The sequence below is a fragment of the Gymnoscopelus microlampas genome, assembly GCF_963454915.1.
Source record: "Gymnoscopelus microlampas genome assembly, chromosome: 2".
Classification (NCBI taxonomy): Eukaryota; Metazoa; Chordata; class Actinopteri; order Myctophiformes; family Myctophidae; genus Gymnoscopelus; species Gymnoscopelus microlampas.
In genome coordinates, this window is record NC_139939.1 from 14,354,638 (window position 1) to 14,367,523 (window position 12,886).

The 12,886-nt window shown below is 42.8% G+C and overlaps 1 protein-coding gene across 1 annotated transcript in view; it reads right to left on the minus strand.

Moving 5' to 3' along the window:
* The window catches only part of LOC311061710 (sarcoplasmic/endoplasmic reticulum calcium ATPase 2), a 44,238-nt gene extending 32,019 nt beyond the window's left edge, over positions 1-12,219 (minus strand). The window contains exons 1-6 of the mRNA XM_084080399.1: positions 11,842-12,219; positions 8,974-9,094; positions 4,742-4,759; positions 4,528-4,610; positions 4,115-4,219; positions 2,655-2,793 (exon numbers count right to left, since the gene is read on the minus strand). Coding sequence (XP_083936525.1) covers positions 2,655-2,793; positions 4,115-4,219; positions 4,528-4,610; positions 4,742-4,759; positions 8,974-9,091 — 463 coding nt within the window. The 5' untranslated portion in view covers positions 9,092-9,094; positions 11,842-12,219. The remainder of the gene's footprint in view (positions 1-2,654; positions 2,794-4,114; positions 4,220-4,527; positions 4,611-4,741; positions 4,760-8,973; positions 9,095-11,841) is intronic.
* Positions 12,220-12,886: the final 667 nt, after the last annotated feature.

Below are 12,886 nucleotides of genomic sequence, written 5' to 3' on the forward strand. Positions count from 1 at the left end.
TGTGTGTGTGTGTGTGTGTGTGTGTGTGTGTGTGTGTGTGTGTGTGTGTGTGTGTGTGTGTTAGTGCGAAGTTGCTACAACGCAGTAAGATCTAGAGTGTGCATTTAACTCTAAGAGTGACAGAATCGGACCCTTACGGGTCCATTTGTACACTCTCAGGAGATTACATTTACATTTCGCTGTGTAAGAGTGTTGACGGTGTTGAGGCGGCCCAGCTGGAGTTGGACTGATGTTGATCTGTGGAAATAACTGACCTCCACACGCTGGTTCACACGGAAAAGTACTTCTCACTTGAGTGTTACTCATTTCAATTGCCCAATGTTACTAGAGGACCTCCCCCCTCTGCACCATCTACGGTACGCACAACCCCGCGGGTTCAAATCCGGTTCATGCCGTGCGTTACGTCACTTCATCCGCTCTCTCTCCTTTTTTTTCCTCTCTCCTCGCACAATCTGATAAAGTTAAACCGCCAAAGTAATTTGTGATAAACTGTGACCGGTTTGCGCTTGAAACATTTTGGAAAGACAGACTGAGAGACAGACCATCTGACTGACCAAACCCCACTATGCTGGAAGTAACTTATCTATAAACTGGCACAGACACAACGTGTCTAAGCTCACAGTGCGACGCATTGTGAGTTTATATACCAGGCCGGCTATGTTCGGTCCGCAATGCTGTCATACGACAGAGCATAAATTAGGCACAACCGAGACCAAGAGTCTAATAAAGACCCAACTTTTTACAAGTTTCACTTTCACTTCAACAGGAACTTAATGGTTTGTTTTGTGACATCAGGCAATTAGCGGCATGAGCTGTCATTGGTCTACATTTGAGGGGACATATATATACATACATACATACAGAGGCCATATCGAAAAAAGATTAGCCTTGTGCATTGACTTTGACTCATTCTAACAATTGAAATGTCGTTTTCATTGTTTTGTTACACTACAAAAAGACAGCTTACACGTAACAACACATTACCAGGGGCAATAAAGTACAACACATACACAAAATGTGCAACATGTCAGGTCCTTATTAAATTCTTATCTAATAAGCCCAGGGAAGCAGGTCTTGTCAGGTCACAGAGATTGGAGGATGTACACCACAATCACACGACAGCATTTCCTAGAGGCAGTTTGTGTGTGAGACCTGACTGGGTTTCCATGACGATAACTGATAGAGGAGGAGGCGGCATGCAGATTAAAATACTGAACTGCCAGGGAGAACTAAACAAAGACAATGTTATTTCAACGGTGTCTAAACAACCGGGCCGAGGCCGACCCGCGATGGAAACACACAACGCTCTTCTGGATTCCAAACAACCTCGGCCGCTCAGAGCGATGCTGTGGACATCGGAGGTACATTACATTCAGCATTACATTAAAGCTGCCAGGGACGACACCACCAAACCCATCATTTATTTAGGCAACAGCTGTTTTCAGCCACAGGACTGCAGCCATCCATATAATGTCGTTTTCTGAGATAGTATTTATAATACGATTTGTTTTGCCTTTCACTTGAATTTCCAGTAACATTCAAGTGAACAGTAAAATACTACTTACATCATCTAGATAGATAGATGTATATGTAGATGTGAGGCTGTTTTAAGCGTTATACGATCTCATAGATACGGCTGTTCTTCCACATCATGGATGTAGGTGTTGTGGAAGAGGGATGCATACAATGCTGCAAGGTATCTGCAATGCAGGGATGCAGCTCTTGTTTGAAATTAACTTCACATCTCCATTCCCAGTAGCGGCTGTGTAGGCAGGGTACTCGAGTGCACTCGCTGTGTTCCACTGTGCCCGTTTGACTCGCCTCAAGAGCTCGATTAGTTACCTGTGACACGTGTTTACACACAAGGCAAACCTAATGTGGCCAGTTCAGTCATGAGTGTCAGTTTTTTCTTTACTGTGGTCCAGTGCACCAAGCCTCATATTGCTCATCTCAATCAGACTATTTTGGGAATGTTCAGTACAGTAGCCATTTTTATCTGCAGATTATTTATGAACCTGAGGAGACAAACTGGGCCAGGGTGACTATATGTAGCGCTGGCCGCAGACTAGAGGAGAAGTGGCCCAATTTTGGGTCTGATTCTCACCCTCCCGACAATGGCGTTCCTCTGATTTGAGGCATGTGACAACGGCTTATCTGCCCAAATGATCCTGTAGTGCAGGGGTCTTCAACAGGGGGTCCGGGACCCCTAGGGGGTCCTCAGAGTTACTACAGGGGGGCCTACAAATCTCTGTGTGATATGATTATTTATTTTTTTACATTAACCACTTGAACACTAGAAATCCCTTTTCTGAGGAGATCTTCAGCCAAAAATAGCCGATCTACAAGCTTGTAGATCGGCTATTTTTGGCAAAGAGGTGATGCGAAAAAAGAGCAGACCAAGTAAAAGTTTAATCTGAAACACAATTTTATACAATGTAGAGGGGGTCCCTGCTTCATCTCTCTCTCTCAGCTAGGGGGTCCTTGTCCTGAAAAACATTGAAGACCCCTGCTGTAGTGTGAGGGGTTCACAGACATGATCCTAACAGGGGGGGTGGAGGGGGTGATTTTCATAACCAACTACCTTACATACGTTGCATCGTGACACGTTGTGACCTTATAGATCTGCTAGATTAAGTATCCAAGTCTTTCATTACCTGCTACTTCGACGATGTCCCCGGGGACAATGTCTCGGGCCCTGACTCTCTGGACGCTCTTCTTGTCCTGCCGGTAGACCTTGCCCATCTCCGGCTCATACTCCTTCAGGGCCTCGATGGCGTTCTCCGCATTACGCTCCTGGCAGACACATACACACACACGCGGGTTGACTCATTTTCAAATGAACCAATCCAAATGGGACGACAAGCTGCAATCCATTAGCTAATGAGGGAGCGATCATTCTTAATGACTTTGTAATAATGGACGAGATGACTTCACAGCACCAAAAGGGTTTTCACGTTTCAATTTTCAATCGATCAGTTGAATTGAACCCCTCCCCTCCCCCACCCTCGAAGCAGTTTGTTACCATTTTTCTGGAATTTGTAACCCTAAGTACATAATGCCCTAGCCCCAACCTGAATCTCTTATGATAAGTTACTAATTGTACCCTGTCAGGGAAAAATATATATATAATAATCTCTGTCCTAATAATAATAATACGATTTATATAGCGCTTTTCCAGATACTCAAAGTTGCTTTACAGAAGCAATATAAAAACAATTTTATTAGAAAGAACTAGTTGAAAAACATTAAACTAGTTCTTCCTGACTGAATATTAATGAGTTAAGAAAGACAATACACAAATGCATTTGCCTCCACTTGCACCACAATGACTGACTTAGTACTGACAAGCAAAGAACAAAAAAATAATAATAATCTGTGGATGCCTAGCAAAGAAAATTATTTAGATTATTTAACCACATGAACCCCAGCATCCATATTCTGGGGAGGAACATTAGCAAAAAATCGTCAAACTCACAACGTGTGGCAATGCGACACGTTGCGAGTTTATTTTTGGCTACTGTTCCCCCCAGAAACAGTCAAGTAGAGAGCCAACTCGGGTCCAGTTTAAGAGGTTATTATGCTCTCTGCAGTGCATGTTCAAAACCAAGAACATTCCATTCTTCAGATAAGGAGTTTCAACTCTCAACCCTTCCTCACACTGCCCTTTGAGGGTATAGTGACATTGTGTGTATTTTTTTCTAAACTTAACAAACCTTTCCCTTATGTGAACTCTTGGTTTTACTATACTTGTGGGGATTTTTGGTCCCCACTTGGATAGTAATACCTAGCCTGGAAACCAGACGAATCTGCCTTTGCAAAAAATAAATTGCCCTCGGCAGATTTGGTCTGGTACCGCTCAGTTGTGATTGGATTTCACTCCTTCCGAAGTTGTGAGGGACCAATCAGGGCCCAGTATACAAATGTGGAGCAGGTTTATCACCAGAGGCATTCTTTTTTAATCCGCCCCTTGGAAATGCAGGTTCCATAGAGATTCCAGACTAATATCTACACAGTGATGTTAGTCTGGCCATGTCAGGCTAAGTAATACCTGGCGCGCACACACACACACACACACGCACACACACACACACACACACACACACGAGACACTGACCTGCCATACTCCTACTATGGCATTGGCGATGAGGATGAGGAGAATGACGAAGGGTTCCACAAAGGCTGTGATGGTGCCCTCTCCTTCTTCAAACCATGCCAAGGTCTGCAAACACGTTAAGGCATGAAGGAAGATATCAGACATTTGTGCAAATCTTAATGTTTTATATAACATACAGGATAAATATACACCTATGTGTGGGCTGTACATGTGGACAGGGTGTGTTTTATCATATATTATACGGTATGTGGTTGTATGTGTGTTTACTTGTGCGCCTGTGTGTGTATTTGAGTGAGACTGTGTGTATTTGGGCGGGATCATGTGTGTGTGTGTGTGTGTGTGTGTGTGTGTGTGTGTGTGTGTGTGTGTGTGTGTGTGTGTGTGTGTGTGTGTGTGTGTGTGTGTGTACTTACAAAGGAGATGCATGCCGCCAGCAGCAAGATGCGAACCAACAGATCCTCAAACTGCTCCATGACGAGTGACCAAAGCGACTTCCCTGCAAACGTACAGGATGGACAGAATGAAAAGAAAGAAAGAAATACAAGGGGCTACAGATAAACAAATAAAGTGCAACAGGTAGGAAGAAAGAAAGAGGGGAGAGAGAGACAGTGAGAGAAAATAACTCACCTTCTTCCGCTGGTAACTCTGGGAAAGAAAGGAAGAGATAAATAAACAAAGGTAAGACAATAATCACATTATTCATATCTATTATCCACTGGGGTCGTTACATTGAAAGTTGGCAGTATGGTGTTGAGGGATGATGGAGGGACATCGTCCATGTGAGACAGACACTAACAAAAACCTGGTTTTGTCCTTCCATTTTGTGAAGAAATGAATACTGTCAAAGTGACTGCATCACAATGTCCTGGTACTGTACAGCTAGCTGATACAATTAGCTGACACAGGGCTGGACAATAATATTGAATTTTCCATTAGACGTAATTCAGTGAATAGTTCAATACAATGATATATAAAAGAAGATACAGTTATAATGAACATACTGTATACTATCTCTGTATTGTGTTGGTAAAACAAACGTAACATTTAAGTAATACTGCAATTGTACTGTAATTTAAATGACTGGAATACCAGTGACATCTTTGACAGTGTAAGACGGAAGAACTACAATTCAAGCGAGTTGATATAGAGGACATAATGGCAGTTTTCACATTATCAAACTGATAGTTCCAGGCCTTGTTTATGATTGGCTGACTCACGTTCGAGGTCGTGGTAAAATGCTCTTTAAGCACACACCTGTGAGTGCTTTACATTAATATTACTCTTCTACGTGTTGTGCCATAATAACATTACTTAGTTAGCTGTTCTAAAAATGTGTCCAACTATAAATCAAATTAGTCGAAGCAAACATCTTGCTGCTTAGCAGAAATGGGAATTCTGAAATATGTTTTAAAGATCATTTAAAATATGTTTGAACGGAAATGACGAACAGATGACGGCTTCCTTTCTCTGCTTTCGGGGGGTGTAGTTCCAGACTCTATAGCATTCAGAGATTGTGGAATAGTTGTCTGGCTATGCGAGACTAGCCCTTCAGCTACATGCTACATGGCTACCCTGGCTATCGTGTTGTAGTACTGCAGTTAGGGATACAGACTAACATTTCTTTCACCACTGTCTCAAACCATCCCAAAATACAATGTTAACCGTCCCAAAATGTATGTAAAAGCAATACAGTCCCAAAAATCTATCATCATACTATAATTCTAGTAACCTCTGTCTGTAGTGGGTCTGTAGTGGGTAGTGGGTCTGTAGTGGGAGTAGGTGAAGCTACCCGGTTCTCCTCAGTGGCTGGACCAATTGCTCTGATTTTGCACACAGCCATTGACCATTACCATCTGAACTTAACTGTGAAGCCCGTTTTTCAATTTCATCAAATCTCAGCTTCTTATTGGCGTTTTTGTGTCAAACACTGTCGCCATGGTTACGGGGCTGCCCAGCTATGGGACGAACTGCCTCCCGGGTTGCCAGATCATGTGCGCATATCCCCCCACGGATGCGCTGCGCCGACCGGGTATGGTCTAGTATTTATAATGCATATACTTTATTTCATTAGTTTAATTATGGTGAAATATGCTTGTGCAGTCTTTTCTGCCTTCATATAGTGATTCATGGCCATTAAAAATTGCTGATTCAAGATCTGATTGCCTGCGGGCGGCTGGAGTAGAAGAGGGTGTGGGTATCATATACGGTAAGAATTGACCATGCATGAGTGTTGGCAAATGGGAAGTGCGGAAGGCATTTTAAGACAAGAGTTGCAGAGAGGGAGACATTTAGTTGAGAGGAGTTGAACTGTTATTGAGAGAGGTTAATAAAAGACCATTATTGGAGTAAATAAGCCTCTGTCGTCGTTTACAGGGTGAGTTACGTCGCCGCATGGAACTCTGTGAAATTAATGCTTTAGTGTCAAAGGAAAGGAAAACATAACCTCTTGTATTTGGGAATATTATGAGTTTTACTCTGATGCCAAAGGTGAAACATCATAAAAATGTCTCCTCTATTCAAATAATGGCTCCCTTTTAAAAGTCTGTGTTTGAAAATGCTTGTTCCGTTTAGCATTATTATATTATCTTTAATATCACAATTCTAATCATATTCATAACATTAAACTACTGTATGGAGCGCAGAGCAATGTTTTGGTGAGCCATGGAAAGGAGACGGCAAGGTTATTCCTCTAAAGCTTGTAGCAGATTGGCTATTTTCGGGTACGGTTGGGTGCAGTCCCCCCAGTAGCATGTCTGTTCTCCATCTTGTTCTGCAGTGTTTAGCAGAAAATACAACAGCATGTTTGCAATTATGAGGAGGAGGATCAGTATTGCCGGTGGTAACTTTAATTAACCCATTTAGACCTAGCCTGGCATGGCCAGACTAATATCACTGCGTAGATATTATACGTTGTTATACCTTTAAATCCGGGAGCCACCTCTGTGTCTCATTAGTTGTTCCTATAAATATAGAAATATCATTTTTGATTTATTTTTTTAGTAAGAATTTGAACGTTCTCAGAAAACTTAGGTTAGGTTTTAGAAGAGGTTTTTAGAATGAACCTCAGGTGACGGGCGGAAAGATGCTAATGTCTCCGGTAAGAGACTCAAAGTTGACTCTTTGTGTCTCCTACTGGAGCCGCCGCCGGTCATCAAATTATTGGCTTAGGAATCACCAAAAACAAAAAAATCTCCATGAATTCAAGTCTCCATGAGGTGTGTAATCAATAGAAAAAAATGAAATATTAGGGGTGAACTATCCATTTAAGCATTCTGTAAATATTATATTTATCATGGGTCTCCTACAGTGGTCTCATGCCATGGGTTTGATCACCGTTTGTGCAATGACATCCTCTTCGTCTCGTCTGCATCCCAGAGGATATTGATTTCATCCCAAATACAGACTTTTTAACGCCCCCTGGAGTCCTGGACAACGGGACATAGTTAGCCTCGCGCCCTAGCTGGTCACAGGCTGCTGGGCTGTTAGCCATGGAGGACTGGACAAAATTAGCCTCGCGTAGCCAGACTATATCACTGCGTGGATATGAGTCTGGTGCTTCTATGAGGACATTTTTTTTCCAAGGGGGCGGGATCAAAACAATGGCTCTGGACGCAATTGGTTAGACCTACAACCAATCACAGTCTCCCATATTTCAATACTGGGCCCTGATTGGTTACCCACGTCTTCTGGAGCAGGAAATGGATTCTCTATAGAGCGGTGCCACACCCAAATCGCAGAGTGCAATTTTTTTTGCACTCGCAGATTCGTCTGGTCCCAGGCTAGGACAAAATGCATGTGAGACCACCCTCCCACGCGGATAACCAAAGACCACACCACCCATCTAAAAAGGAGACTCTCCCCTAGGCCCAGGAAGTTATTATGTTTCAAAGATTACGGTGACTGGGTGGCCACTTTACTTTCAAAGGGAAAAATAATTAACCAAAAATCAGACACACAAATAATTAAAGACGGGGTGCCGTGATTTTCAGTGATCCCCCCCCCCCCCTAAAACATAATCATCAGGTATTATGGTTGTACTAGGAGGAAGATTTTTTTCAAAAAAAGTGTACAGAAATTGTTAAAATTATGTTTTTATGTGGACATGCCTCCAGTTCATTAAGTATACCTGGTTCTCACCTTAGCACCTCCTCCACCACCTTTAGCACCACCCACCTGTCCTAGTCCCTCCTCCTCCTCCTCCCACACCTGCTGTGTTATGATAATGAGGGGGAGGGCATGTTTTTACTATGTCACTAAAGCACTGTTTTTCTATTGGCACGTTTTACCCTCAAGGTTTCAGCCACACGCGAAGATAAACATGCCAATAATTGTGTTGACCTCACGGGGTCGCAGCGCACAGTGCGTTTCAGATCTACAAGCTCATTGCACGGCACCGAGCTATGAGCTTGTAGATCTGCTATTTTTGAAAAATCGCGAAAACTTGGGCAAATCTTTGAATGTATATTTATTTTAAAGCGAACATTTGTAACTCAAATCTTTGCTTCTGGGGGGTCTCTGGAACAAAATATTTTGAGATAGGGGTCCACGGCCAAATACATATAATTTTGGGGGTCCTTGACATGAAAAGGTTTGAGAACCACTGCAATAAACCATGTAAACCCTATATACTGTTATACTTAGTGAACCAGAGTCCCCCAGGCCTCCATACTAGGCCCCCGTGCTGTTTTCACTCTGCACTAAATATCTTCGCCCCCAAAATAGCCTGTGAGCTTGTAAAACTGGCTATTTTGAGCAAATAGTCGCCCCCAGAATAGGAACGCTAGGATTCATGTGGTTTTGAAGGAAAAAAAAAAGAATAGTCCGGAAAGCGGAAACGCATCATCATGGTCTTGACGTACCGTTGGGGCCCCATCGCTCTCTGCTCTTCCTCAGATGCTCGCTGCTCAGGCCCGTGGTCTCGTTGACGCCGAAGAACCCCAGTACCTCCTCCACCGTCTTGGTATGGGCATTGTCCATCCCCTGCAACCCGGCGGTGGAAAAGGTATTCACATTTTAAAAGTAAGTATCAACACGGCAATGTAGAAACACTCTGTTACAAGGTAAAGTCCAGAATTCAGTGGCTAAAGTTTTCAAATAATCGTAGTGGGGTAAAAGTACAATATTTGCCTCTGAGATGTACAATAGTCGAGTAAAAGTATTGAAAATTGGAAATTTCCAATTTTCAGTAAAGTAAAAATACCTCAAAATTGTACTGAAGTACAGTACTTGAGTAAATGTACTTAGTTACTTTACACCACTGCCATGCAACCCAGAAGATGGAGGGGTGTGGGAGTGGGAAGGTGGAATAGAGAGAGGGGTTGGATGGAAGGGAGGCAGAGAGAGAGGCAGGGGCAGAGAGAGGAGGGGAGGAAGAGAGAGAGAGAGAGAGAGAGAGAGAGAGAGAGAGAGAGAGAGAGAGAGAGAGAGAGAGAGAGACACACACACAGAGAGACAGAGAGAGAGAGGCAGAGAGACAGGGGCAGAGAGAGGAGGGGAGGAAGAGAGGGAGAGAGAGGGAGGCAGAGAGGGAGAGAGAGAGAGAGAGAGAGAGAGAGGGGAGGAAGAGAGAAGGGATGAAGGAGGGGTAGAGGGGGAGAAAAGAAGCGGAGAGAGAGAGGGGAAGGGAGAGGGCAGAGAGGAGGGGGAGGGAGGACAAACAGATATGTTTGAAGGGGGAGAGACGGGTCAGTGACAAAAGGAGAGAGGGGGGAGGGCGGTAGTGACAGAAAACGAAATGAGAGAGAGGGGGGGGGGGCGGTAAAGGAAAAGAAGGGACCAGAGGGGGGAGGGTGGCAACGAGAGAAATGGTCGGCGAGAGGAAGGGGGGAGGTGGGAACGCTAGACCCACGGGAGAGGCAGCAAGAGAGGAGGAGGAGCAGGAAAAGAGGAAGAGGAGGAGGAGGAGGGGGGGTGAGGATGGAGGGAGGGCAGATAATGATGGGGAGGATGAAGGGGTAGAGACAGTGGTGGAAGAAATACTCAGGTATTTTACTTAAGTAAAATACCTGAGTGAGTACTTCTTCCACAATACCACAATATAAAAAATACTCCGTTACGAGTAAAAGGCCCGTGTTAAACATGCTACTTGAGTAAAAGTACAAATGTATTGGCATCAAAATATATTAAAGTACCAAAAGTAATAGTACTAAAATGTTTGAAAATAGCAGATCTACAAGCTCACAACGCGAGCATGTAGATCGGCTATTTTCAAATAGCCCATGTATAAAACTGGGCTAAAGTGGTTAATGTTTGTTTTATAATATGATATTTGATGATTGATGATGATGATTTATATATGCAAAGTAACTAAAGTTTTCAAATAATTGTAGTGGAGTAAAAGTACAATATTTGCCTCTGACATGTAGTGGAGTAGGAGTAAAAGTATTGAAAATTAGAAATACTCCAGTGAAGTACAAACTACCTCACGATTAGGAACTATTGTCCTGTAAAAACGTTTATGGTGTGTGCACCTGTTATGTGAACGTTACACACAGTTACACCACCTGGCCACATGGGGGTAATAATGAAGAATCTACTGTAACCAGGCCACACAACACAAAATCTGTGCCTATAACACAGGAGACTCACCACCCCCTGAGATATGAACCAGTAACTGGGGCTGTGATGAAGTCAAACATCTACTGTAATTGTGCCCCATCAGAGCTGCTCGTTGGGAGTCTATTTTAGGCCGCCTGCAGCCTGGTTGTCCTCGAATTAAGGATTTTAAAAAAAATCACGATAGGCTGAATTATCTCCCCCATCCCTTCAGCAGTTAATGAAGGGTAATTTATTTTGCCATGGGTCTGAAAAAGGAATAAAGCCTCATAATCCACAGGCAGACCATTACTAGCCAAATATCACAGTGTGCTTATGTCCTGACTATAGGGGTGCAACCATGGACTGTAAAGGGTGCAACAGTTTATTGGACTCATCCATTTAACTGATTATTAAAAATAAATATAAATGATAATCGAAATACCAAAAATACACAATTTACAAGCTGAAAATGCACATGCTGTGAGCTTGTAGATCTGAGCTTATTTATATTATTCGATTAATCAAAAAAGTGATTGATAGAATAGAATAATCAATCATTGCAGCCCTATAGTCGTCAAGTCCTGATGCTTGTAAACACAGGTTATGGTGATCATGTAGGCCGAATTGATGGCTTGCTGCATCATGTCTTGTCGACAAGCGACACCAATTAGCATGCATTGTACTCAAAACCTTCCAGCGATAATAATATAAATAATAATGATAATAATATTATGAATAATATAAATATTATTAATAATAATAATATAGTATTATTATTAATAATAATAATAAAACAATATGAATATGAATAATTATAATAATTATTATTATTATTATGACGATGGAGTGTAACACATCATGCACCATCTATCTGAACAGACTGACATTTTACAGATGATATCGCGTTAATACACACTAACACACATCGTGTGGCACAATAATGTTTGTTCCAGTGGAGGATGTTGTTCATATAAAGGACCATCAGTAGACACTGTTTAAATATATCACATTAAAAAAATGTCGATGCTAGCTGTTAGCATTGCAAGCTAACAGTCCAACCAGCAGCAGGCGGTCTGTGGTTTAACTCGAAGTATCTGGATCATATAATCCCGATTCCAGTCTGTCAGCCCTGTGTGTCTGCGTGTGTGTGTGTGTGTGTGTAGGCTACTTGTAGGCTGTAGGCTACTTACCGGTGTTATATGGATGTTATGTGTCGCTGGGAAACCTTACTGTAGCACTATACTGTTCAAAAACAAATGTATTTAAAAAAATGACCAAAGCACCGTGTCGTCAGACAGTGTCTAATGTAATAATATTCCCGGCCGTCCGTCCGCCGCAGTAAACCAGCGTTTAAATGACGGCTGTTGCCTCCGTTAACGTTACAACATGACTGAACATAATAACATTTACAGCAACGACGGCGTCATGTTTTCTTTTCCGCCGCGACGAAGAATATGGATAAAACGAAGCGTCGGGGTTGAACGTTAAACTGTTAGATAAGGCAGCGGTGTGTCGTTGCGTTGGTTGTTGAAATGATGATGATGATGATGAACGTGATTTAACGGTGTTTGCTGTTTAGCGTCCGGGGGCTGCAGCACCAGCAGCGTTGCCAGGTCTTGCGAGAGAGATAAGCAAGCAACCCCCCGGCCTATGAAGACGAGCCCAAAAAAGAAGCGATCTGCAAGCTCACGACGCGTAGCGATGCGACGCGTTGTGAGCTTGTAGATCTGCTATTTTCCAAAAAACAGTAAAGAAAATAATTTTGAGGGAAAAAATCGTGTATGGGGGAGGGGGGTCCCTGGACAAAATATTTTCAGATGGGGGGGTCGGTGGAAAAATTCATATTAATTTGGGAAAATCTTTGAGAACCACTGGTTTAAACAAGTCAAAACAACGTTAGGAAACGAGCCCAAATAAGCAACTACACTTCAGATTCAGAAACGAGCCAAAAAAACCGCAACCACCAATATTTACAAGCAACTTCACAGAAAAATAAGCCCAAAGTCGCTTATAATAAGCCGACGTGGCAACCCTGACCAGTGCAGGAACCCGTTGGACGCGCGACGTCAGGGCGTCAAATTAAGCCTGGTTTCGTGGGAAAATAGCAGATCTACAAGCTCACAATGCGTCGTGATAGTGACACGTTGTGAGCTTATAGAACTGCTATTTAATAAACCTGATTCATACTGGACATGGGATCAATTCGGGTTGTAGGGTTGCAGATCCGGTCTAAAG